Raw genomic sequence first — 23,939 nt, forward strand, 5'->3', positions numbered from 1 at the left:
TTACTACAGCAAGACATGTTACTGCTAAACATTTGTAATTTTACACTAGAAGTAGTATTGGAAGACTGAAAAATAATACACCACTTTTATTGATAACTATTATTTTTAAGATAATACTGTCAAATTTGTGGAAAGTTATTGGGAGATCTTTTTTTATTTTATTTCAAAGATTCACTGGTTGTGTCTTCCTCTTGTAATTTGTTCTTTACATAATTTTCTCTTGTACTAACTGTTTTAAATTATCTTCTTTCAGTATGACACGGACTTCTATATTCTTGACAAATATCCCCTTGCTGTGAGGCCTTTTTATACAATGCCAGACCCAGTAAACCCTGTAAGTAAAATTCTTTGTTGTTGTCAGTGGGGTTTTTTTGTAGTTTAAATTATTCCGTGTAGGGATAACTTGACAAAATAGATAAAGTATATTTATATGATCTGCTGTTATAATTAAAATTCCGATAACAAGATTAGGTCAGTGTTTCATTACTTGTAAAATGTTTACAGTTACTCTTCGCTAGTGAAAACATACCAGAAAGAATTTAGCTAAAATTGGGAGAGCTGTATGAAGAGATCTCCATGGTCAGAGCACTGCTGCCATGACTGAAAAGAGGCAAAAACATTCTTCCCAGGCAACAGATACTTTAACAGAAAATACAGTTTTTTACATTGTTAGAAATTCCCCAGTTTATTCCTAAATCCAGGGTAAATATCTTTAGAGCTTATTTTGCTGGGATAACTACATGCAAGTGTAATGGTTTTTCAAAGGGCGTGCAGATGAACTTCAGTTTTTAAAATCAACTCCAGTCTAATGAGAGGAGCCAAAGGCAAATTCCTAGGCAAATTCCTAGGTGTTTCCTAGGCAAATTCCAAATACATTGCACTCTTACTGCACAACTTTGGATATCATAAGTGAAGTTATTGAGGTGTGTATTTGCCACCTAAGGATGGAGCAACTGTAAGTAGGAAATAAACTCATCTTTGTCTTTCCAGAAAAACTCTAACTCTTATGATATGTTCATGAGAGGGGAAGAGATCTTGTCTGGAGCTCAGAGAATTCACGATCCTCAGCTGCTGACAGAAAGAGCCCAGCATCACGGCATCGGTAACAAGTCAAACAACATGAAGCTGAATTTAAAAGAATATAAATCATGATTGGATTTGTCTCCTTTAGAGAAAGAACTTGGGGCAGAATTTGTTATATGGCAGTGTTGCTAAAATCACAGTGCTGTTTCATGCTTAATGTTAATCCATCTAATTCTGTTTAACCATTTTAATCTAGAGTGGTGGTATTAAGAAACTAGTTTCCCAGCAACACCTTGATGAAAAGGAATTGTTTCCGAGGACTTTAGAGAGAATGTAATGCAGGAAATACCTTCAACGAAATACCTACCCCCAAGAATGAGGGTAGACAAACAAATCTCATTCAGTCATGCGTCTCTGTAATCTCACAAACTTTTTACAGATTACTCTAGCACAGTCTTGGTTGGCTGTCCTTTTTAAATGTTGAACTGACAGCAAATAAGCAAGAAGTGTTATTTGGTGAAATTTAAAACAAAAAAGACTCAGCAGGGACAAGGCCAGCTGATAGTAGAAGGGTAAAAGAGTAAATTAGGTGGAGATCACGAGAGTAAAATGTACATTAAAATTATGCTTTCGGTGAATGGCAAAGTGAAGCAGCAGGGAGGCAGTAGCAAAAAAGGAGTAGCTCCCACTGTAGCAAGATGGAAAAATAGTTGCTAAATCTTCACTTTCTCACTGCTGTTTATTCAAGAAGTCACCATTTTCCATAAGTTACAATGAACAGTTGGGCCTAGTTCTTACTCAGTTCTAGAATTTCTTCCCTGATTAAGTTATTAACAAAATTATAAAACAAAACTGTTACAGTCATAATATCTAGATAGTGCTGGATAATTAATATGTTTAATGAGTAAAACCCCACTGTTAGTTTGTAAGTTAAATTGGTACATTTTTTGTTGTGTTTGCAGTCCTCTAGTCACTTGTATGTTTGGCTTGGGGTTCATTAAGCAGATGAGAAACACATCTTTTTCCTCTCTAGATTTGGAGAAAATAAAGGCTTATATCGATTCCTTTCGTTTTGGTGCACCTCCACACGCAGGTGGTGGAATAGGTAAGTATCTGTATTTTATTTTATTTATTTATTTGTTATTTATTTATTTATTTATTATTTATTTATTCTGTGTTAGCCTGAGCTTAATTTAAACTGCTCAGTCTCAAGCGGGGTTCAATATAAAATTCAGAATAGTAGCCTTGTTAGGTAAATGTGTAGGGCTGTTTATCCTGGAGAATTTAGGGAGAGAAGCTAAAACGTAAGGATCATCATGAAATAAATAGGAAAAATATTAATGGCACAGTCTGGCAAGTTTAAAAAGTAGGTGATCACAAGAAAAAATGCCGATTTATTAGCCAGGCACATCACTTTCAAATTTGACCAATGAGGAAAATTTAAGGAAGCAAGAAAAAACTATATTATGTATGGATTTATCATAGCCTACTAATACCAGAAGCCACCGGTCCCTTAGTGCATTTGATGAAGCTGTTCTGCAGTGAGGAGAAACAAGTGATTGCTTCTGTCTTACTTAGTGATTTGACTGAATGCCGCTCATCAGTTTGGCTGATGTTAATTGTTTCAGCAAAGGTATTGAGGCTTCATGTCTGGGGTGTGAGTATTTTACATATTAAAATGAAAAAAAAATAGGTTTTAGGCATCTTAATGATAACAATTTACAGTTATGCATATTGTTTTCATTAGCAGGATGAAATCTGTTCATGCATATGGAAATAGGACACTTTGTAGGTCCTGATCAATAAACACAGTGATTTCTTTGATTCAGTCTTTCTGCATTTGCCTTACTTTTGTAAAGTATATTTAGTACATTCTTAGCATGTTCTCAGAACAACTTCCTAAGTATGCCTTCAGTAAATGCATTAGATCTGCGATATGCTGTTGAGACAGCTGTTCTGAAATACCTACAAGATGTAAGCATCAGTGGTCATGCAGCACTCGTGAGCAGAGGAGATGCAGCATTTGCAGATGATCCAAAATCATTTAGACCAGTCAGAACTGGCATCAAGGAAGCCAAAGCTACATCTCTTCTGCAGAGTAAATGCTCCTCGTGGCACATCCTAGAGGTCAGGCCAAGTATCAGCCAAACAGGACATGCTGTGAGAATGAACACTGGTTTCTGGCTTTCAGATGGAAATCCCTAATTTCTGGATCTAGCTCCTTTCTGTAGTCAGACGTGCTAATGTACATCTCAGTCTTTGGTCACACTACTATGGGAGGCTGGCTGTAGGTATAAAGTACCTTTAGCTTCTTAAGAGTTTCAAACAAAAGACTGACAATACTGATGGGTTTTTCTCATTTGTTGTAGGGCTGGAAAGAGTAACCATGCTGTACCTAGGGCTGCATAATGTTCGTCAGACCTCCATGTTCCCACGGGATCCCAAACGACTGACGCCCTAACATGAGTGGCTTTTGAAAGTTTGAGATGATTTGCCCTGCAAATATGATACGATTGCAAGCATATCCCCTGCTACTGATGAACCTGTATTGATTTGAGCATTATAATGTGCAATAAAAAAAAAAATAATCTAATTTACTAAAGTGCCACAATAATTTTTTTTATCCTTAGCTGTTTATTTAAAAGAAAATATTTTAACAGATCAAGACTCTTTGTATTGGCAACTGTGCACATTTTTAATGAAAATGTGATACTTTGAGTTAGTATTCTAGTGTCACATTAAATTGTATCATGTTTCTAAACATTTTAATAAATTATGCAATAAAAATTCTGCATTTTTAACTTACATCAGCAAGATTGAATATTCTGAAGTACAGAATTGGCTCAAAGCTAAAATAACTGGATGCTTGCAATTTAAAAATCAGGAGGAAACCAGCCAATTGTTAATTTACATGAGTGTCAGGCAGAGAAGCAGGTGAGAAGAACAACATTCTTAACAAAAAGTCTTCATATGAAATTGTGAAAATAGATTGCAATAAATCTCTCAAAGTAAATTAGATGTAGTATCTGTCTTTCTGGTTTTTGCTTTGTATCCTCACAAGATAATAATGAATCAATAAGGGTTGGTTTTGTTTTTTTTTAATGATGCAGGAACTGCCTAAAGTTTAAATTTCTTTTCTTTCTATCTTCCCCCTTTTTTTTTTTGAAAGTTGTATGCAAGCCATAGGCCTGTTCTTTATTTTATGTTACTATTTGAGAATGCACAGAAGTTTATATACACTCATGGAAAACACAAGTGGTATATAATATTCTCAGAAAATAAATGGACAGTGAGTTTGAGAGTAGGTCATGTGTTTTTCTGCCTGACCCAGCCTCTAGGATAACAAACAAAACAAATTAGCAAGGATTTCATGTATTCCCAATGAATTCCCAATGAATTTCATCTATTCCCAATGAAAGAAAACCAAGTAATGTAAGCCAACCTATTTCAGGTTTTTTTTCATTTATAAATGCTGTGAACAGCCCAACTGTTGTACATTTAGAGAAATTGGGTGTTTCTGTAAGTCAGAGTACTTCTAAAATTCTTTCTAGACATCCTTTTTCTCAAATGACTCACCTACTTGAACCTCCTCAATTTGCAGTCATGTGCAAAGCTGCTTCTCTTCCTCCTCCTCCCAGCCCAAAGGATGTGCCCTGCATTTGGAGAGGAACCAGTGTATTTGAAACTTCCTTTTATGGACTGCATCTGATAGTTGTTTTTCAAATTTAAAACATTTTAAGTGTGGATGCCAAAGAGCAAAGGATTAAGTTCCTTACTTGGGCACTGCAGTAGAGTTACTCTAATATTCATACACATTTGTAATTCCTGACTTAATTTTTGCTTAACATTTTACATGATAAAGAGCTTTCAGTAGGAGGTATGGTTTAGACAGTCCGTGTTATTGTTGCTACCTTGATTTTTAAATGTCAGAGAAGTCACATATTGGTTATGCTACAAAAAGGTCAGTGAGGCTGTGTATAAATTGTGTAGAATTTCACAAAAGGGCAAATCATCTTTTGCAGCTGCCATTGAACAAGACTTAATTTTAATGTTTTGTGACAAGAGTTCTCCATTAGAAAACAATCATACTAAAGGTCAGTTAGGTAAAGTACTGGAAATATAAAAGTTAAACTTTGTTTAGAAGTCACACAATTCAAGCAATAACACACTTTGCAGCTTTGAGTCTGTTGCAATTAATTTACCATGGAATATTCCCCAAATTACCAACTTTAAAAATCTTACAATGTACCCAGTTATACTTTACAAAGCTAAGTGGATTATAAACGCAGCTCATCATCACAGACTTATTACTGATGAATCCAAGTTTCAAAACAGTTGTTCATTCAGCTAAGCCAACTGGAATTAATTTAATTGCTTTTGTTCCTGTGGAACTGGTAATGTATTCTACATCAGAAGCGCATCCTTCTAATAAGGAGCAAAATTTTACTGACGTACATTTCATGCCAACAAAAAAAATATTCAGAGAACTATGTTTCTTGCTCTAGATTTGGCAGCAAGTTTTGTGCATACATTCCTGTAACAACTGTGCTTATCCCAATTCTGTTAAGAGTTGTTCGAGCTCATGCTGCAGTTTGATTTATTCACAGTAGCTGCACAAGGACGAGAATTTGGATGGAGACCCTGATTCCTTTGTATGAAGAATCCTTTCATGCAGTTTTTCTTAGCTAACTGAAAATAATTATGATCATAAATCAAAATGCAAAATGTGTTTGTCCTGAATGTCATCTTAACAGGATACTTTAGTGGGAGCTGCACATTGTTAGAACTTAGTTTGAAACCCTGCAAATAGTAATTTCAGAACTTTATGTTGCTTTGATAGGTAGCAACTTTGGTTTGGTAGTTCTGGAAAAGTCAAACTTGTATAGTCCTTTATTTCCAGTAACTTGCAGGAAGTTTAGCATTTTACATGGAGTCCACCTTGCTGCTGCTTCTCCACCAGTTAAAGTGTTTTACTTTTTTTTTCTTTCATGATATACAGATGGTAATCACAATCAAGCAATTTTTTAAACTAGGGAACTAAAAAGGATATTGGTAAGGAACAGCCAGGGAGTCATCGGCTCAAAACAAACACAAAGCCTCAGTTTGCTTCTGCAGTTTAACTACATTTTCCTGTGAAAACCCATCTGTGTTCACTGAGCTCTCTGAATCTGCCCAGCAGGAAAGAGGACTCAGGCTGTTCTTTTGGAAGCAAAGTGCAGGACTGGTTCCCCATGGCAGCACACACCTGTTGGGGGCTAACCCCAGTGGGCAGCTAAGCACCACACAGCTGCTTGCTCCCTGCCCAGTGGGCCAGGGGAAGAGGAAAGGAAGAGTAAAAGCAGAAAAACTTTGTGTTTCCACCCTGGGGCGGTCAATTCCAGGTGTATTGGACAACCCTCCATGTGAAAGCAAACTGTTGCCTGCACTCTGCTGCCAAGGTGATAGAGAACACAATATCCATTGTGGCACTCTGCTTGGCTGCCTTGGACTCCAGTTCATACTGGGGTTTCAGCACGTCCTGTACGGCAGCACTCAGCAGTGGCATGATTTCATTCAAGCAACAGGAGTCCACTGTTAACCTCCATGACTCCTCCCATACACCCTGCAGCCAGCGATGGGTCCCCTTAGAGCATCTTCCTGTGTGCCAAAAAGAAAGCCTGGAAAAAGAGCATGTTTTCTTGACAGCCATATCTAGAGTACACAATCTGCCCAAACAGATTTTATTTACTATTCCTTGTTTGGGTATTGTCATTATCCACATGCAGGGTGGGGGTAGGTTTGTGGGGGTTTTTGGTAGAGAGAATTACGAAAAACCAGCAGAAGTGATCTAGGGTGAATTATTATTTCTTCTAAAATAAACAAGCCTCACAACCAACTCGTGCCTGTGCACATTTTTGCTAGTATGATCTCACAAAATACAGAATTTATTCACTGCAAGTTTTTTAAAAGTTATCAAGTTCTACTATTTTCTTATTTTCTTTGGGTTTAAAAGAGCATGTAAGCCCAGGATAAATTGTAAACAGTTGGGCAGTTTTTCTTCTACTTTGTAACCTCTTTAGCCCTTAGCCATCTTCAAAAAGAAAAAACAACGAAAAAACCCCAACCCTCTAAAAGCTGTAATTAGGTACCAAAGCACAACAATTGCATTAAAATAATACCAGCTTTCAAAAAAGGCTAACCCGGCCAGAACCTCTACTCTGACCCCTGCAGTGAAAAGTGAGCGAACCGTGCGGAGTTGAATCTTTTTACACCCAAAAAACCAAATTGCCAGGCAGCCTTTACCATTCTGCAATTAAGACAAGTCTCTGTTCACTATATGGCAAGTGCACCATAACATGAAATAACACTACTGCAGGAAGCTTGTGCGGCCAGCACTTTTTAAAGGGTTTCAGAACTGAAAAGAGTCAGCCCTTAGCTGCTTTAATTACAGGAAAATTCCAGTTTAGGCAGAGATTAATGACTTTGCAGGTGGCAGAGCAATTCCAAGCCATTTTTCATAGATATTGAAACAGTTCCTGCTGGCAGGCATCGTGTGCCACCAGCTGCCATTCAGTAATGGCTGCCGGCCATGGCATCACTTGGCAAACGTTATCTTATACCATCATACCTGTAAACACAACATTACAGACAAGGAGCCAAGTGTCCAAACTAAAGCCTGACCCTCACCTGGCTTAAGTTACACCCTTTTCACCTCAGGCTAGTCCTTCAGAAGCCGGAGGTGTAGCCTACCTAGTGGGTCCTGTCAGTGAGAAGCTGCCCGAGATGCCTCCTGCAAACGGTATAGGGGCTTCCACGGCTCCACGCTTCCTCAGCAGTGCCTTGGGTCTCCCAGGGGAGTTTTAACTCCAGTTACTGTAGCTGGTCTGCTCCTCCGGGAAACCAGTGACCTGCAGAAGTTCACTGCAGCTAAAGACTCTGCTGAAGCCACCCACAGCAGACGCCTACGTGCTTCTGGGATGCATTCCTCTATCACAGGTTGAAGCCCTCCACAGCATTTACAGGTTTACTGACACAAGCAAACCCCACAGCAGTTAGAGAAACCCAAGCACAAGGCTGGGGAGTGGGGTGCTCACGGCAGCGGCCGGTGCCCAGGGCACCCGATGGTTCACGCCTGCCCGCAGGGCAGCCCGCCCCGCTACCCCTCAGAATTTGCCCTCTCTACACCTTCCCCTCCCCGGGGCAGGAACCCGCCTCCTGCCGCCGCCCCGGGCCCGGCCAACGGCCCCTCAACGGCCGCCCCGCGCGACAGCCACGGCACGAGCCCCACCCTCAGCTCGGGCGCGCCCCTCGCCTTTGGCGCGAAAACGTCCGTGAGGAAGGGGGGAGGAGGGGCGTCGGGGCGGGGCTCTGCGGGCCGGCTGCCGCCGATTGGCCGGCGCGGCGGAGCGGCGGCGCACGTGGGGTGCGTTGTGGCGCGTTGTGGCGCGAACGGCGGTGGGGCCGGGTTGGGGGCTGCGCGGCGGCAGCGGCCGGCATGGACCTGGCGGTGGCGGCGGGGGACGCTGGCGCGGCGCAGCAGCACCAGCAGCTCCGCGATGAGGTGGCCGAGAAGTGCCAGAAGTTGTTCCAGGACTTCTTAGAGGAGTGAGTGAGAAGGGCCGGGCCGGGCCTGGCGGCGGGCGGGCAGGGCCGTCGGGAGGCGGCGGGCCGCAAGCGCCTCACAGAGGGGGCCGCCATTTGGCGAGGGTGAGATCCTGGCAGGGCCTGTCGCCCCGATCCCTCGTGTTTCAGTCAGAAAAGCTCTCCTATCGTCTGGGTCCGCGCTGAGGCACTGTCTGCCTCACGAGGGGCGTAGGAAGGGAGCGTGGTGCTCCCTTGGTTGGCAAAATCCTTCCCAAGCAGTTGTCGATGGGACTTTGTTGGGTGCATTTGGCCCCTTTTACAAAGTTTTGTGACAGCCGCGTTGAAAATCCCTTTTGCAGCTCGATTGTTACACTTTAATATGTCTGACTCCCTACATTTTGTCTCCCGAGGGGCCCTGCGGCAGCAAACAAGGAAAACTCTTAGCATCGCCCTGAGGAACACAAAACAAAACCCGTTTTGCTGGTGCAGGGTCATTGTTAAACCATAAGTAAAATTCTGTGTGGCAAACCAGCTGTATGAAATGCGGATCCAGTGTGCCTGTGCCGGGGTGTTCATAGAACGGATGTGGCAAGGGGGGCGGAAGGAGTATTGTTGGAAAAGGCCTTTGCAAGGGACTGTGGGATGGCGTCGTTCTCTTGCACACTCCTTGACGTGCGTGATCCTTTTCTTCTCTTTCTCTCCTGCATTCAGAAATATTCAGTTGCAGCCTGATATGTAACTGAAACATTTTCCTGAATCACTTCCAGGTTCCAGAACAGCGATGGGGAGGTCAAATACTTGCATGATGCTGAAGAACTGATTCGGCCAGAGCGGAACACATTGATCGTAAGCTTTGCGGATTTGGAGCAGTTCAATCAGCAGCTCTCTACCACTATTCAGGAGGAATTTTACAGGTAAAGAGTAGAGATTACCTGAAAGCTGAGCAATGCTGCAGTCTCAGGCCCATAACATCTCACGTGTTATGTAAAAAATGAGAGGTTTATCTGCTTTCTGTATCCTGAAAGCACTTACATTTAAGAAATTTATTTTTTTTTTACTGGATCAAAACTTATTTCTTAATGGATTCCTCTTTGGAAAACATTAGTTAACTGGGCAATTGCATTTATTCAGGTAAAGAAGTAGATGGTCAGTACGGGAATGCAAAATAAACCTTAGTACTTCTTGCTCTGAAAATACTTTATTGAACCAGTGGCTTATTTTGAGGATCTACCTCTTAATATAAGGATAAAAGTGTCATAAAATGAGACTTTAAAAAGTCTGTTTTCAGACAATAAAGCAAATGGCATTATTATACAGTAATCTCATATTTAGCATATTTAGATTAGCTTTTGTGTGTTCTTACATAATCTGGCAGTAAAAGCCAGAACCTGGAAATGTATGATACAAGCCTTTGATGTAGTCTAAAGCAAAGAAGGCGTTTTGATAGCTTCTCTAAAATTTGAACTTATTTTCCGTATTTCAGGGTTTACCCTTACCTCTGCCGAGCAGTGAAGACTTTTGCCAGAGATCATGGAAATGTTCCTTCAAACAAGGACTTTTATGTTGCATTCCAAGATCTACCTACCAGACACAAGTAAGATGATTATTAATTCCAGAAACTTGTGCATTTTTACTACTGGAAAAAAAGTGTCAAAGCATACTGAAAATGTTTTGGTTATATAGTGTGAAATGTACAGTTAACCAACATAATTGTGAAGAAGTTTCCTGATCTTGTGCAGGATATTTTTTGAAACAGTTTTTAATTTGTGAATCATACTCAGGTACTTACATTCATGATATTCCACAAAAAAATGTAACTTCTCTAATTTAAAAAAAATATTTGGAGTATGTTGCTTTTGAAGTACCAGTGAAGTAACTTTTGCATTGGTTTGGCCTTTAGCATTAATCTAAAAGTTTATGTAAAATCATAAAACGAGAATATATTCTAGTAACTTTGTTTCTTTTGTGTGTTACAACTGTTCTTTAGACACAGACTGAATGAAACTATGTTGCATCTTAGTACTTGGGTAGTACTTGGGGCCTAAACACATCAGTTCAACTTAAGAATTTAATCCTTATGAATTTCTGTTTTAAACAGAATTCGAGAACTGACATCAGCAAAAATTGGCTCACTGATGCGTATCAGTGGACAAGTGGTACGCACCCACCCAGTCCATCCTGAGCTTGTAAGTGGAACCTTCCTCTGCCTTGACTGCCAGACAGTGATTAAAGATGTGGAACAGCAATTTAAATACACGCAGCCAAACATCTGCAGAAACCCAGTCTGTGCCAATAGAAGGAGATTCCTGCTGGACACAAACAAATCAAGATTTGTTGATTTCCAAAAGGTACAGTAGTGAGACTGAGGTACAACGGCAAACAATGATGTTCCTGTGGTAGTTGAAAGGTGTTGTTTGTACTGCTACACATTGAAGACAGTTAATTTTGATTCTGTCAACATGAAGAAAAGACCTCAAGAAAAGGCACTGGAATTTCTGCAAATAGTTTCTTTCTGTCTATGGAAGGCTTATGTTTAAGCATGGGAAATTATGAATAGTATCAAAGCAGTTTTGTTGCATGACGTTTAATGTCTAAGTAAGCCACTGAAAACCCACATATTCGAGCCATTGTTAGTCATGTCTTGCAGGTACATCATGTGTAGTTGTTTTATACGAGTATGAAAAGAGGTAACTGCAGTGTTTTGCTCTTCCTGATTGATTTACCCTGCCAAATCCTCAGCACTTCTCATCCTGCAATAATATTTTGTGTCAGTCACATTAACTGGACTCTTCAAGTTGCTTTTCCTAGCCCTCAGAATTGTCGTTGTAGCCCCTGTGTATCCTCTTAAGTTTCTTCAAGACTCCTTAGATACTGATTAGTGAAGGGATTTTTGGTCGTTCGTCTTATTATAAGAGGAATTTCATGATTGACATGGATGGCAGCAATCAAATGCTACTTACTATATTTATTAGCAGCTTAGCTTTTGAAGCAGTTTCAAATTTGGTGACATCCGCTAGGTGCTTAATATTCTCTCCCTCCCCAGGTTCGCATTCAGGAGACGCAGGCTGAGCTGCCGCGTGGTAGCATTCCTCGCAGTGTGGAAGTCATCTTGCGTGCAGAAGCAGTGGAGTCTGCTCAGGCAGGTGACAAATGTGACTTCACAGGGTCACTGATTGTCGTGCCTGATGTGTCCCAGCTCTCAACACCAGGTTTGTCGCTACCACTCATGACCTCTATGACACATCCCTCCTGCTTGTTCTGTGAACTGCTGTTCTGACTCCCACTCTAATGGCAGGGGTGCGTGCGGAAACCGGCTCCCGGGTGAGCGGGACAGAGGGCTATGAAACCGAAGGCATCCGAGGACTTCGTGCCCTTGGAGTCAGAGAGCTGTCATATAAGCTAGTTTTTCTAGCTTGTTATGTTGCACCAACAAATCCACGGGTGAGTCTGGAAAGAAAATAGATTTAAAGGTATTGATGATTTCCGCTCTGTATGGTTTTACCTCAAATAGGGGAGCGGGAATGGGTAAAGCTCTAAATAGGTATGTGTACCACCTTCCTGTGCATTTGACTGTCTTTATATTCTGATTGGATTTATGTAGCAATTTTTTTTTCTTGCCTTTATTGTTCACAGCAGTTTTCACAGAGGTGTTTATTTGCCAATGTTATCAATTTATTCTAAAGAGCTAACTGGTCCATTATTTCCATTCAGCTTTCATCCATTTCTGCAGCATTTCTTTTTCCTCCAGGAAATCCTATTGCTTCATTTTGTCCCAGGGAAAACAGCAGTCCCTCTTGTTCCCTCTGGTTTATCACATAACATCTTGGGATGTTACTACAACATAATAAGTAATACTGACTATGGCTGGGTTTTAGCATGGTATGATATTTTAATCTATAATTCTGCTAGCAGCTTCACCGTCACATAGGATAAAAATAGCATCTGTTATTTTCTGGGTGTAGAAGTTTCCTGCCTCATTCCGGAGTAATGAAAGACCTTGTAAATTGCAGTTAATGAAGAATGCTTACAAAGGCAAATTTTAGCCAAAGGAAGCCATACTGGTTTACTCTCTTTTTAATCTCTGGACAAGCATCTCCCCTGGGTTTTTCTCACTAACTGAAGTTACACTCCATTGATTTTGCCGCCTAGGAAATTGTCTATTGGTTTTTAAAGGTGTAAGGTGATGAGCTTCCTTAGCCAAGGTCAGCTTTTCTGAGTGTGTTCCTCCCATTCAGCTTACAGAGCAAGTTTTTGTAACCTCCTGTCTGCAGTACTCACATTCAATAGTGACCATGTATTACTTTTATTACTTTTTTTTTTTTTTATTTCCTGTGTTTAGTTTGGTGGAAAAGAGCTCCGAGATGAAGAACAGACTGCAGAAAGCATTAAAAACCAAATGTCTGTGAAAGAGTGGGAAAAGGTTTTTGAAATGAGCCAAGATAAGAACCTTTACCATAATCTGTGCACCAGCCTCTTCCCCACTATCCATGGTAAGAGTCCAGTTGTTGCCTCAGAGAGGGAAGATTTCACTTGTGAAAATATTAATTCTTTTTGCTGTCTGGGTAGTGCCATTTTGGGAAAGCTTAAAAGCCCTATGCCAACTACCACAACCTCTCCCCTCCAGCACTGGTTATGCTAGAAAAGGAGAATCTATTTCCTGAATACTTGCTGTGTTTAATCATTAAGGCCTGCAAAACTAGTCAAAATGGTTGGTTTTGCTGTTGAGTGATCTACTACTAAACCCTACAGCTGACAGTTGGATATAAGCTCTATTTTATACAGGCTTCCTTCAAAAGATTTAAGGGTTCCAAATATTAGTATGCTGTTGTGCATGCATGTGTGTGTATATCTTTGCAGTTGTTTCTGGCTCAGAGCTAGTTTGAGGACTCATGTTGGTTATGTCTGAAAAGTTTGATCAGCTGAATTTGGTCCATATTCTGAGCCACTGTAGCATAAAGGAATTCAGCTGCTTCCCGAGTCATTCTTCCCTGAAACCGTATCAAGCACATAAATGCAGTTTTAGTGGATGTTTAGCAAATAGGTAAATTCTGAGTGTATGTGCCCAAATGCTCTAAAATTCTAGTGAGTTGAAGTTTTTTTTAAATAGGAAAAATGTTGTGTTTTCTTTGGATTTTTAGTCGAGTGTCTCTTCTGCGGCAGGTAATGATGAAGTGAAACGTGGGGTCCTGCTGATGCTTTTTGGAGGAGTTCCTAAGACCACTTCAGAAGGTACTTCATTGCGTGGGGACATCAATGTTTGTGTTGTTGGTGATCCAAGTACAGCCAAGAGTCAATTTCTAAAGTAAGCATCTCATTAAAACTCAGTATTTAAATATTGTCCAGTGTGACTAGAGCTATAAACGTGTACTGTGCCTTTTCCATGTTAAACAGAGGAAAGGGAAGTAAAATATTTAAGAATATTTTCCAGGAACTGTTTGGATGTGGTTGAAGTATTTGAACAGGGCTGAAGAAAACTCAACAAGCCCCTGTGGTAATAACGAAGAATGAATTAAGACTTTTTTTTGTTCCTTAGGTAGTTATGAAAGTATGAATTTCCAAATATTTTCAAAAGACATTGAATATTAAAACAACAAAATTTATTGCACATCTTAAAATATCAGAGACAGATGAAATAATGACACACACACACACACCCCTTTTTAGCTTAGTCTAAATTGGTAGGTACCAACACTTGACAAATAGACAACTTTTAGCCCTGAAAAATAATTATGAAATAATTATGTTTTATGCTACATCTTATATTACAATGCTTTTTTATTGGAAATTCTATTTAATATGGTTTTATTTTATCATGCTGTTCATTTACCTCTGCATCGTTCTCCATGAAGCTGATGTCCTTGCAGCATGCGCTGCAACTCAGAAATGTAGGCGCACCACAAAAGCTGCCTTAGGCTGCCTGTGGTCAGTCTCGGTGCTTCCTGCTATGAAGCCATTTGTTCCCTTGTGCTGACGTTTACCTGACCTGTAAGGAGCTGTGTTAGCTTGTGAAGCCAGGAGAAAACTTGTGGGAGGAGGTCTGGATTATTTTTTCTGCTGATGTAACCATGGGTGAATAACAGATTTGTGATAGACTGCAGTTAGATAAGGATTCGTTTCCAAGGCTTGCTCAAACATCCATTAGAGGTGGGATGGCCTACCTAAATATTAATTGCTTCCCAAAGGTAGGAACAAGTCCTGGCCTGAGAGGTTGAAAGCAGCACTGCATTACAGTTATCTTGTTTCTGTAGGTTTTAATCTGGCTTTTTAAGTTTCTTCCTCACTGTTATTTCTCTCCATAGGCATGTGGATGAGTTCAGTCCTCGTGCTGTATACACCAGTGGAAAAGCCTCCAGTGCTGCTGGTCTAACAGCAGCTGTTGTAAAAGATGAAGAGTCTCATGAATTTGTCATTGAAGCTGGAGCACTGATGCTGGCGGATAATGTGAGTCCAGGAACTAGAGAGGTTCCTGCATCCCTGGAATGGTTTTGATTAATGACAAAGAGGCCCAAATTGTCTTAATGGTGCTTTTTTTCCAAAAGCGATTGAATTTGGGTGACTTATTTTTTATTCTTCCACTTCAGGGGGTTTGTTGCATTGATGAATTTGACAAAATGGATGTGCGGGATCAAGTAGCCATTCATGAAGCAATGGAGCAGCAGACTATATCCATTACTAAAGCAGGAGTAAAGGTAGCTTGCGCTATTCCTCTGGTTGTGTAGTCTGTACGATCACCTGACTGTTACATGTGTCAGATTTTCGTGTCAGCTCTGCAGCTGCCTCACTGTGGCAGGACAGAGATCACTTGCCTGCTAAGTTTTTGTGCCGCATAGCCAAAAAAGGTCAGAAATGTTACTGAAAGGAAAAAAGAGATAGTAGTGGAGAGGAAACAGAAAATAGGAAAATCCTAAACTTGAAGTAACCCCAAAAGAGGATATAGATTCGTGCATGTTGGTAGAAGTGTGTAGAAGTAAAGTGTGTATTTGCACTGTTAAAAACAGGGTGTTGTGAAAAGCAGTTTTAAGGGCTTGTTTCAGTATTGTTGGCAAGAGTGTGACAATGTTAAAATAATGATTCATCAAACTGTGTCTTGGGGCAGAGATCTGGTTAGAAAGGGCTGGTTAGAGGAGCTCTTTTGAGGAGTGGTTGTTATAATACCTCAATTGAAATTCCATCTAAAAGATGTTATGCTGACCTATTTGAATTGCAATGAGTTGGTTTAGCAAGTGGTCACAGGTATCATTCTTCTTTTTTAAAAAAAATTTTTTTTTTTCATTGTCAGGCTACCCTGAATGCCAGGACCTCCATTTTGGCTGCAGCAAACCCAGTTGGCGGGCGTTATGACAGATCCAAGTCACTGAAACAGAATATAAACCTGTCAGCTCCCATCATGTCTCGCTTTGATCTCTTCTTCATCCTTGTGGATGAATGTAATGAGGTAATTTTAAGGAATTGTAGAATAATTTATGTCAGAAGAGACCTCTGGAGGTCTCTAGTCTAACCTCACACTCAAAGCAGGTCATTGAGAACAGGTTGCCAAGACCTTGACCTGGTGAGTTTTGAGTATCTCCAAGGATGGAGATTCTGCAGCCTCTCTAGGCCCCTACTGCAATGTTTGACAACTCTCATGTGTTTAAAAAAACAATAATAACTTTTATATCTAATGAGAATTTATCATGGTTCAGTTTGTGTCGGTTGCCTCTTGTCAATCTGTACTTCTAAGAACAATCTGGCTCCATCACATCTATACATGCCAATGAGGCAGTTGCTTTCTTTTCAAGCTGAACAGACCCAGCTCTTTCAGCCTCTCCTCATACATCATGTGCTCCTGCCCTCTGACCATCTTGGTGGCCCTCTGCAATTTTAGGTGAAGCTGATCTCATCAAAGTGTCTTGCTTCTGCTTTTCTTCTGTGTCTGCGAAGTGAAAAGCTGGCAGTGCAAATTTGAACATGCTCTGCTGAATACAAGAATACTGCCTTTTCATCTTGTAGTGATCTGACCTGCAAACTTAACTCCATTAGTCATTTTTACAAATTGCTGGTCACTAAGGCTAAGACTGCTACCACCTGTCTATGTGGCATTTGCCTTGGGAACGCATGAGATACAGAGATTAATGTTGGTTCAGCACTGTTCTCTCCACTGTTTTGCTCGGAGTGATTATCTAATTGAGAAGGGACTGATGAAAGAGACAGAGTAGGCTGAAAAGGAAGAAAGCAGTTCCCACGCTGCAAAGTGCTGCTTTCTGCCTTTTCTATAGCTAACTTGTAACCTAGAAGAGTTCCAAGAGGTTATAAATCCTAAAACTGCCTTTTATCCCTTCTCTGCTATGTTTCCTTGTATTAAAAACCTCCAGGGCATTCTCCTGGATCTTCTGGCAGAGAGTCTGTCTTCTGGAAAGACTAGCTCTGCCATGAGGAGTGCAAGCAAGGGAGGGGAATGGGAAGGAAGAATATAGCTGTTGTTTTGATATTTGGCTGGTGTTGTGAAGTGATCTGACAAAGCAATATTATCCCAGGTTACAGATTATGCCATTGCCAGACGCATAGTGGATCTGCATTCCAGAGTAGAAGAATCTGTTGATCGTGTCTATTCATTAGATGATATCAGAAGGTATCTGCTGTTTGCAAGACAGTTTAAACCAAAGGTAATTCTACTTTCCTGTGTAAGTTGTTCTGTATGAGGAGGGCCAAAGGAGCAGTCACTCTGTAGCATGCTTTTTTCCGGCAAATGCAGACACTCAGTGTAGTGTTCTCTCAAGAAAGGAGCCATAAACTCAGTTATTATCTAGAAACATAGCGTATTTTGGAGCCATGTACTCTTTTTTTTTGAACTCCAGAAACCCAGCCAGCCCAGTTGAGACTGTTGTAATCAGTAGTCTTAACTGCTTTGGTGGTAGTTCTTAACCTCTGTCTAGAACAATTGAGGGGTCATATCATAGCTTTCCCATACCTCAAGGACATGGGTTATTCAACACGGCTGCTGCAGAGATTTTTGTATTTTATTGACTTATTGCTTAACCAAACTGTTTGTTTGTCTTTATTTTAAAAGGGTATTGTTCCTCGGTATTTCTTTGCTTGCTTTGTGGTAAAATAGAGAACATGGGAAACTGCTCTAAGGACAAATTTTTGTGGTCTATCCAAATAGCAGCTTGGATGGGCTGTGTGTTAGATTTTTCAGAAGTTCTTCTAATGTAGTTCTTCTCAAATGGAAGGAGAGGACACCCTCCCGTACAGAGTTTTGAAAACTCCCATTTCATTTCCATGCGGTGGGGAGTTTGTTTTCCGGCTGGATCTCTGTATGTGCAGATAGACTCAGGCTAAAAAGCATGTACACAAAGCTGTAATCAGTGTTAGTATATGGAGTGTATGCTTGTATGTGTGTTTACAAGCAGAATGAAAGGTAAACAAACATAGAACAATCTAGTAGAGACAGACATGAATTATGCCCGGGAGCAAGTCGGTGGAACAGAAAAATAGATATTATCAAAAATGTGCTGTAAAATAATTAATGTGTCAATGTACTTATTGTAATATCATTGTTACTGTAATCATTATTATAATATAATTTTAACATAATATGATTTTCATTACATTTATGTATAGTATGTGTATAGCATAGAATATTTCAGAGAAAAGCAGTAGCTAGTACAGAGAAGTCTGGGAACTGCCAATCTAATGCAAGAAAAATAAACTTTAATACTTTTAACATGGCAAACTGTCATACTGTCTTATCTCACAAAGATATCTAAGGAGTCTGAGGACTTTATAGTGGAGCAGTATAAACGACTACGGCAGCGTGATGGCTCTGGAGTGACCAAGTCGTCCTGGAGAATCACAGTGCGACAGTTGGAAAGCATGATTCGGCTGTCTGAAGCTATGGCCCGTATGCACTGCTGTGATGAGGTATCAGGTTTTTGATGAAAGTTTGTCTAAATGTTTATATAAATGTTGTGGGAGTTCTGGCTTTGCTATTTGACTATGGTATTGTCGATATTTAAATCCTGTGAGTGAGGAGGAGAGCTTGGATCATGTTTTCACTTGTGATGTGGTCATACCCGGTCTGAATTTGTATGCCAGAAAACTGTTCTTAAGGTATGTCTTGTAAAACTGAGATCAGCTGGTCCAAACTGAGAACACGCATGTTTTTGCATTACAGTTGTACCAGCACTCAGCCTGTTACCTGTCAAATCATGACAAATAGGAAGAACAATAATCTATTAGTATCAGCCAGGGCTGTTGGTAGTATCTCTCCTAATCTTGCATAGTTTGTAATCTCTCACAGCTCTCTTCCGTCTGCAATCTAAAAAGCCAAAGTTCATCAAAGTATCTGAACCTCCCTAAGAGTACCTGTATTTGTGATGTGAGCTCCTCCTCACATCAGTCAATGTTGAAATGTATAGTGTGTTATGGCTATTAACTGTAGTATGACTACTGTCCATCTAGTCCCTGCTTTAAAACTCAGCAGGCCTTTTGAAATGTTGATTAGGGGTTATGTGACACATGCAGTGATAGAAACTTGCTCACTGCTTGTGTAAGAAGGACACGCACTGGGTTCTTTTTAATTAAATTCAGCGTATAAAGAAACAGAGAGCTTTTAGCCTATGGCTCAGCTAGAGATGATTTTTCCAGTTTTTACTTTTCAATTCCGGAGGAGAGTCTCATTAATTACATGGGGTTTTTTTCATATTGTTTCTGTTCAGACCCATTTGTTTCATGTTTCTTGCTCCACTGATCTTTCTTCAAAATGTTCTTGTATTAAGTAACAATTTTATCAACTCCACATGATCGCTAAAGCCTGAAAGATTCATCAGGCTGCTTATTCCCTCCATAACCTTGTGTGAACTCAGAGTACTTGTAGTGGGAAATAATTTGACTTGTAGAGTCTTTACTGCTTAGGATTAATCAGGTGAGATGGGTAGAAAGACCCTTCGTCAGAGTCAGAGGTGAGTTTCTGGAGCTATTGGGGGAAAAAAAGCTTTTAACACTAGAAGAGCCACCATGCCTATTTAATACATGTTTTTTCAAATCTTCCCCAGGTTCACCCGAAACATGTGAAGGAAGCTTTCAGGCTTTTAAATAAGTCCATCATTAGAGTTGAGACTCCTGACATCAATTTAGACCAAGATGATGAACAGCAAATGGAGGATCAAGAGGACCAAGATGGAGTCAATGGTAAATTACTTGCAGATAATTTTTTCAAAGGGGAAAGTACTTCTAGCCTTTACAGCTTACCTTGTGTGAGTATATGCTTCTCTTCAGTTTCTCACCTATTTCTCATCTAAGAAGGTCTAGGAGTCTTGACTCCTGTTCTTAACTCTCTTACTTCTTCAGCCTCCTTGTGGTTCCACTCAGCTGATTGGTCAGTGCAACACTTTTCAGTGCCTTAGAGTATTAAACAGTTAAAAGATGTTACAGATTTAAACCTGGGCATGTGTCTAAACAGGTGAGGCAGAAGCTCCAGCAGGGGTCAACGGTCTTGTGAATGGGATCAATGGCCATTCTGAGGACGTAAACAAGGATGCCGCACCCAAAGCTTCTCTTAGACTGGGCTTCTCTGAGTATCGACGAATTTCTAATCTCCTGGTGCTGCACCTCAGGAAAGCAGAGGAAGGTAAGAATTTGTTTATTAAAAAGGCGGCAGACCCTGAGTTCAGGGAGCAACTGTTACTACATCTCATGCTGTTGCACTTGGGATTTTCACTCCTGCTGAGACACCAAACTTGTTAGGTCAGGTGTGAACCTGTACACATGTGGCTATACTACATCTGATGATACAAATATGACTTCTTGGACTTTCTAGCTCCCGTACCTTAGTCATTTGTCAAAACCGGGTAAGTTGAGGAGCGTGTTAACAGAGCAGATCCAGAAAAGGATTTGTTAGCATATGCTGGTTTAACCTAGCTAGAAGAGTCAGCAGCAATGAAAACTGTAGCAAGAGCTTTAATGTATGCCAGCAGCCACAGCCTAAAGTATATACTTAACCAGTATGTGCCAAATGGCTGCATCATTTCTTGGGGAGATGAAATATTTCAGTTGCAATGAGGCTAGTCCTGTAATGAAATGTAGCAGTTGTCTCATAGCATATACCCATGCAATGAAGTTTTTGGAAGGGTGTGGAGACTACAATATCTGTTCAAAATGCTGAGTACATGTAGAAGGATGACTTCTTTGGCTTTGTGGGACAGTGATTTTCTTTTGCCCTTACTTAGAGGAAAGTTGTACGAGTCCTTATGACTGCTTTTTCTTGAAGCTGAAGGCTGATGTGATTGCTAGGCTGCTCATTTCATTTGTAAGCCAGTTGGATGCATAGAACTGAAAGCTTCAATTCTCGATCTATATATCTCCAATTAAACCATGATACAACAGCCTCCTGTACAAAACATGATGATTTTCATTCAAACAGAAGAAAGTCTGATGTTTCTTAAACATCTTAAAAAGCATGTTTCTCTCGTCAGCATTGTAAATGTTAACATATAAATCCTTTTCTCTTATGGTTTGAATGGTATCTTACTGCTGCTGTGTTTATGCAAATTATTTTCTTTGCAGAAGAGGACGATTCATCATTAAAGAAGAGTGAACTTATTAATTGGTATCTAAAGGAAATTGAATCTGAAATAGAATCTGAAGAAGAACTAATAAATAAAAAGAAGATCATAGAGAGAGTCATTCACCGACTTACACATTATGTATGTATAGAGATGTGTAGATAGTGAAAAAGGGTTTTAACTTATAGTGCAATGATTCACTTAATAGAATACATTCCTAATTTGAGAAATGTGTTTTGTGCTTCCATGTTATTGACTAATGCAGTATGAATGCTGCCTTTGTTTAATATCTGTTACAAATAATTATAGAGAAAACACTGAAATAAATTAGAGATGTGTATAAGTAAAAGTTCAAAGCACCATATTATGTTCCTACAGAAGTGTAAGTGATATTTTTTGTATTTCTATAGTGTTAGTTATACATTAGGATACAGAAATACAAACAGCACTTTATTCAATGGATAGCTTTAAGTCACGGGGGCACTATGGCAGTTTGGAGGGAAAAGTATGAAAATATAAAATACTTCTCACTTTTAAAGGTACAGAACCACTAGATTGAAGTGTTCCCAGAAAGCATACCACATATAAGAGATTTCCACTGAACATAATTGTTAAGATTAGGAACCTGTTGAAGAGGCAGTTCACAATTAAAAGGGTTAAATAATTCATCAATAAGAGGCGCTAGCAGTATAAAAAGGAGATGCATTTCAAAAAGTACAAACAAACCTTTCTGTTCTTGTTTGAATATAAATTTTTGTCTGTTGCAGGACCACATTCTGATAGAACTGTCCCAGTCAGGACTGAGAGGATCCAGAGAAGAGGAGACTTTTGATGAAGATCCATACCTGGTTGTCAACCCAAACTATCTGCTGGAAGACTAAGGGCTGAGAACTGGATTGTAGAGCTGACTAGCTACGTGTTGGACAATGCATTCTTTTCTTGCAAGGGTTGCTGTATAGCTAACATCCTAAATTCCTATGAATGCTTTACTGTGGAATGCACCAATGTGCGGTTAGTAATATATGATTGCTCATTTACACTGAGCATACTTGGAAAGTTTTTAAAGAAATGACCCACTTATATATTAGTTTCGTTATTAATTCTGGGTTTCAATGCCGTCATCCAGATGCAAAGGAGAATCATTCAATAGCTCTTTTCAGCATCAAGCTATGTAGATGCTTCTGTTTTAAATGAGAGGAATTTTTGCATTGTTCTTCTGTTGTATTTAGTAGACTTTTTATGCTATAGGTTTTTACTGTTTTTCTTATTAAGATAAATAAAAGATCATTAAATGTCTGGAGATGTCTGGGGGTGGATTTCTTGTCACTCGTATGTGGGATTGCTATTTTCTATGCAATGTGTGCCTATGCTTTGAGGCTGAAAAAATAGTGATCTAAATGTTTAATGTCTTAAGAAAGATTAAATTTCCTGGATGACAGATGCTGGTTTTTAAGAAGTTTTTTTAACTTCCAGTTATGGATAATGAGAAACTGATTGCTTCTCTTTCTTTTTAGATGGACTAAAGATGTGTATGCTCCTGTTGCATATGTAAAATAGAAAATTGAAAGTAGCAAAGCCCAAAGCAAGGCTTTAAGTCAGGAGGTCAGAAACCCCCATCTTGATGAATGTCTTGACTTGTAAGTGAATTGAAAACTGCCATCATTCGTGAGGCATTTTAAAGACTATATTTGTGAACTTGTTTGTAGATTTTTCTGTAAGAAAATTTTACTTAAATTTCTGTTGTTCTCAATTATTTGCTGTATGATATGGGATTATTAACTAATCTATTAAGAATTAAAAATACCTGAATATTTGTCTTGTCAGTCTGATACCAGCACCTAAGAAATATTTGTAATAGCATGAAAGATATATTTTTAAGTATAGTGTGAAATTACTGTTTCTGAAGCAGGTCCAGAAGTGGAGCTGATTTGTAAGACACATCATTAACTAACTAAGCACATCATTAAAGATAACAGTTATATTTAAGGAATGGAAGGAATCATAAATATTTGTCACCAACAACACTACCACATCACTGGGCACTAACTCACTAACTCTAACTGCAGTAACTTCCCTCCACTAATTTCTTTCCTAAACTCCATCTTGGCAAATTCTACATTTCATTAAAAATTGCCACCCACCTCCAGCAACAGTTTCATGTTATCCTGTATTCTTCATTTACTTTCAAAATAAGGACAGGAAGATGTTTGTACTTCATTATGTGTTTCCCCCTCCCCTCCCCCCAATCTTTGTTTGATAATAAATATTCTTCAAATGGGAGAAAGTATTTTTTCTGGTTCTCTTTCCCTAGTTCTTTGTGCTTCATAGGCTAGGGGGCATGCTCCCTCTCTGAGTTAACACTGCTCTACTGAAAAATAAACAGCAGGTGGTGCTGTAAAGTTCCTATTCAAACTTGTTATTCAAACATGGGCGTTGAAGAAGAGTATGTAGTTGTTCAGAACAGTAAGCACAATGTTTCAGAAAGCTTTTCAAGGCTTCCTAAAAAAAATAGTCACCTGGGAATCAAACAGGATCAAAACAATCCCTGTAAAAGCTATAAGATTGGCTGTTTGAGTAACAGCAAATGTTGAGAGACGTTATCTACTGTAACTTAAAGATAACATTGCTTGACAGAGCAGTAAGTTGCCCAGATGATTCTAGGTATGCTTTAGACAAAAAGCTGGTTATTAAAGGAAATAAACTTGGAGGTGGAACTGACTTTTCTATATAGTTATGTAGAATTTTGTGTTTAGTTGATTTAAACATGTTCTGTATTTAGGCAGCAAATGTTCTCAGCTCTTCAGTTTTGCT

General features: G+C 39.6%; 2 protein-coding genes across 2 annotated transcripts in view; both read left to right on the top strand.

The window, feature by feature from the left end:
- The window catches only part of DARS1 (aspartyl-tRNA synthetase 1), a 42,486-nt gene extending 38,445 nt beyond the window's left edge, over positions 1-4,041 (top strand). Inside the window, exons 13-16 of the mRNA XM_072874713.1 lie at positions 254-334; positions 991-1,102; positions 2,057-2,128; positions 3,393-4,041. Coding sequence (XP_072730814.1) covers positions 254-334; positions 991-1,102; positions 2,057-2,128; positions 3,393-3,484 — 357 coding nt within the window. The 3' untranslated portion in view covers positions 3,485-4,041. The remainder of the gene's footprint in view (positions 1-253; positions 335-990; positions 1,103-2,056; positions 2,129-3,392) is intronic.
- A 4,406-nt stretch (positions 4,042-8,447) lies between these two features.
- MCM6 (minichromosome maintenance complex component 6) lies at positions 8,448-23,394 on the top strand. Its single transcript, XM_072874798.1, has 17 exons — positions 8,448-8,607; positions 9,354-9,500; positions 10,070-10,180; positions 10,685-10,934; positions 11,630-11,795; positions 11,882-12,027; positions 12,926-13,076; positions 13,747-13,888; positions 14,886-15,027; positions 15,168-15,275; positions 15,866-16,021; positions 17,100-17,228; positions 18,325-18,486; positions 19,620-19,755; positions 20,027-20,194; positions 21,130-21,269; positions 21,896-23,394. Exons 1-17 carry the CDS (start codon positions 8,498-8,500, stop codon positions 22,007-22,009), a joined length of 2,478 nt encoding a protein of 825 aa, XP_072730899.1. The 5' UTR covers positions 8,448-8,497; the 3' UTR covers positions 22,010-23,394.
- Positions 23,395-23,939: the final 545 nt, after the last annotated feature.

This window comes from Ciconia boyciana, chromosome 10 (assembly GCF_034638445.1).
Source record: "Ciconia boyciana chromosome 10, ASM3463844v1, whole genome shotgun sequence".
NCBI lineage: Eukaryota > Metazoa > Chordata > Aves > Ciconiiformes > Ciconiidae > Ciconia > Ciconia boyciana.

Excerpts from the sequence above, each read along its gene's own strand:
- MCM6 (XM_072874798.1), top strand. The coding sequence starts at position 8,498 with ATGGACCTGGCGGTGGCGGCGGGGGACGCTGGCGCGGCGCAGCAGCAC. Across the intron at positions 15,276-15,865 it reads TTACTAAAGCAGGAGTAAAG|GCTACCCTGAATGCCAGGAC; the intron begins GTAGCTTGCGCT and ends TTTCATTGTCAG. Across the intron at positions 20,195-21,129 it reads CCTCAGGAAAGCAGAGGAAG|AAGAGGACGATTCATCATTA; the intron begins GTAAGAATTTGT and ends TTTTCTTTGCAG.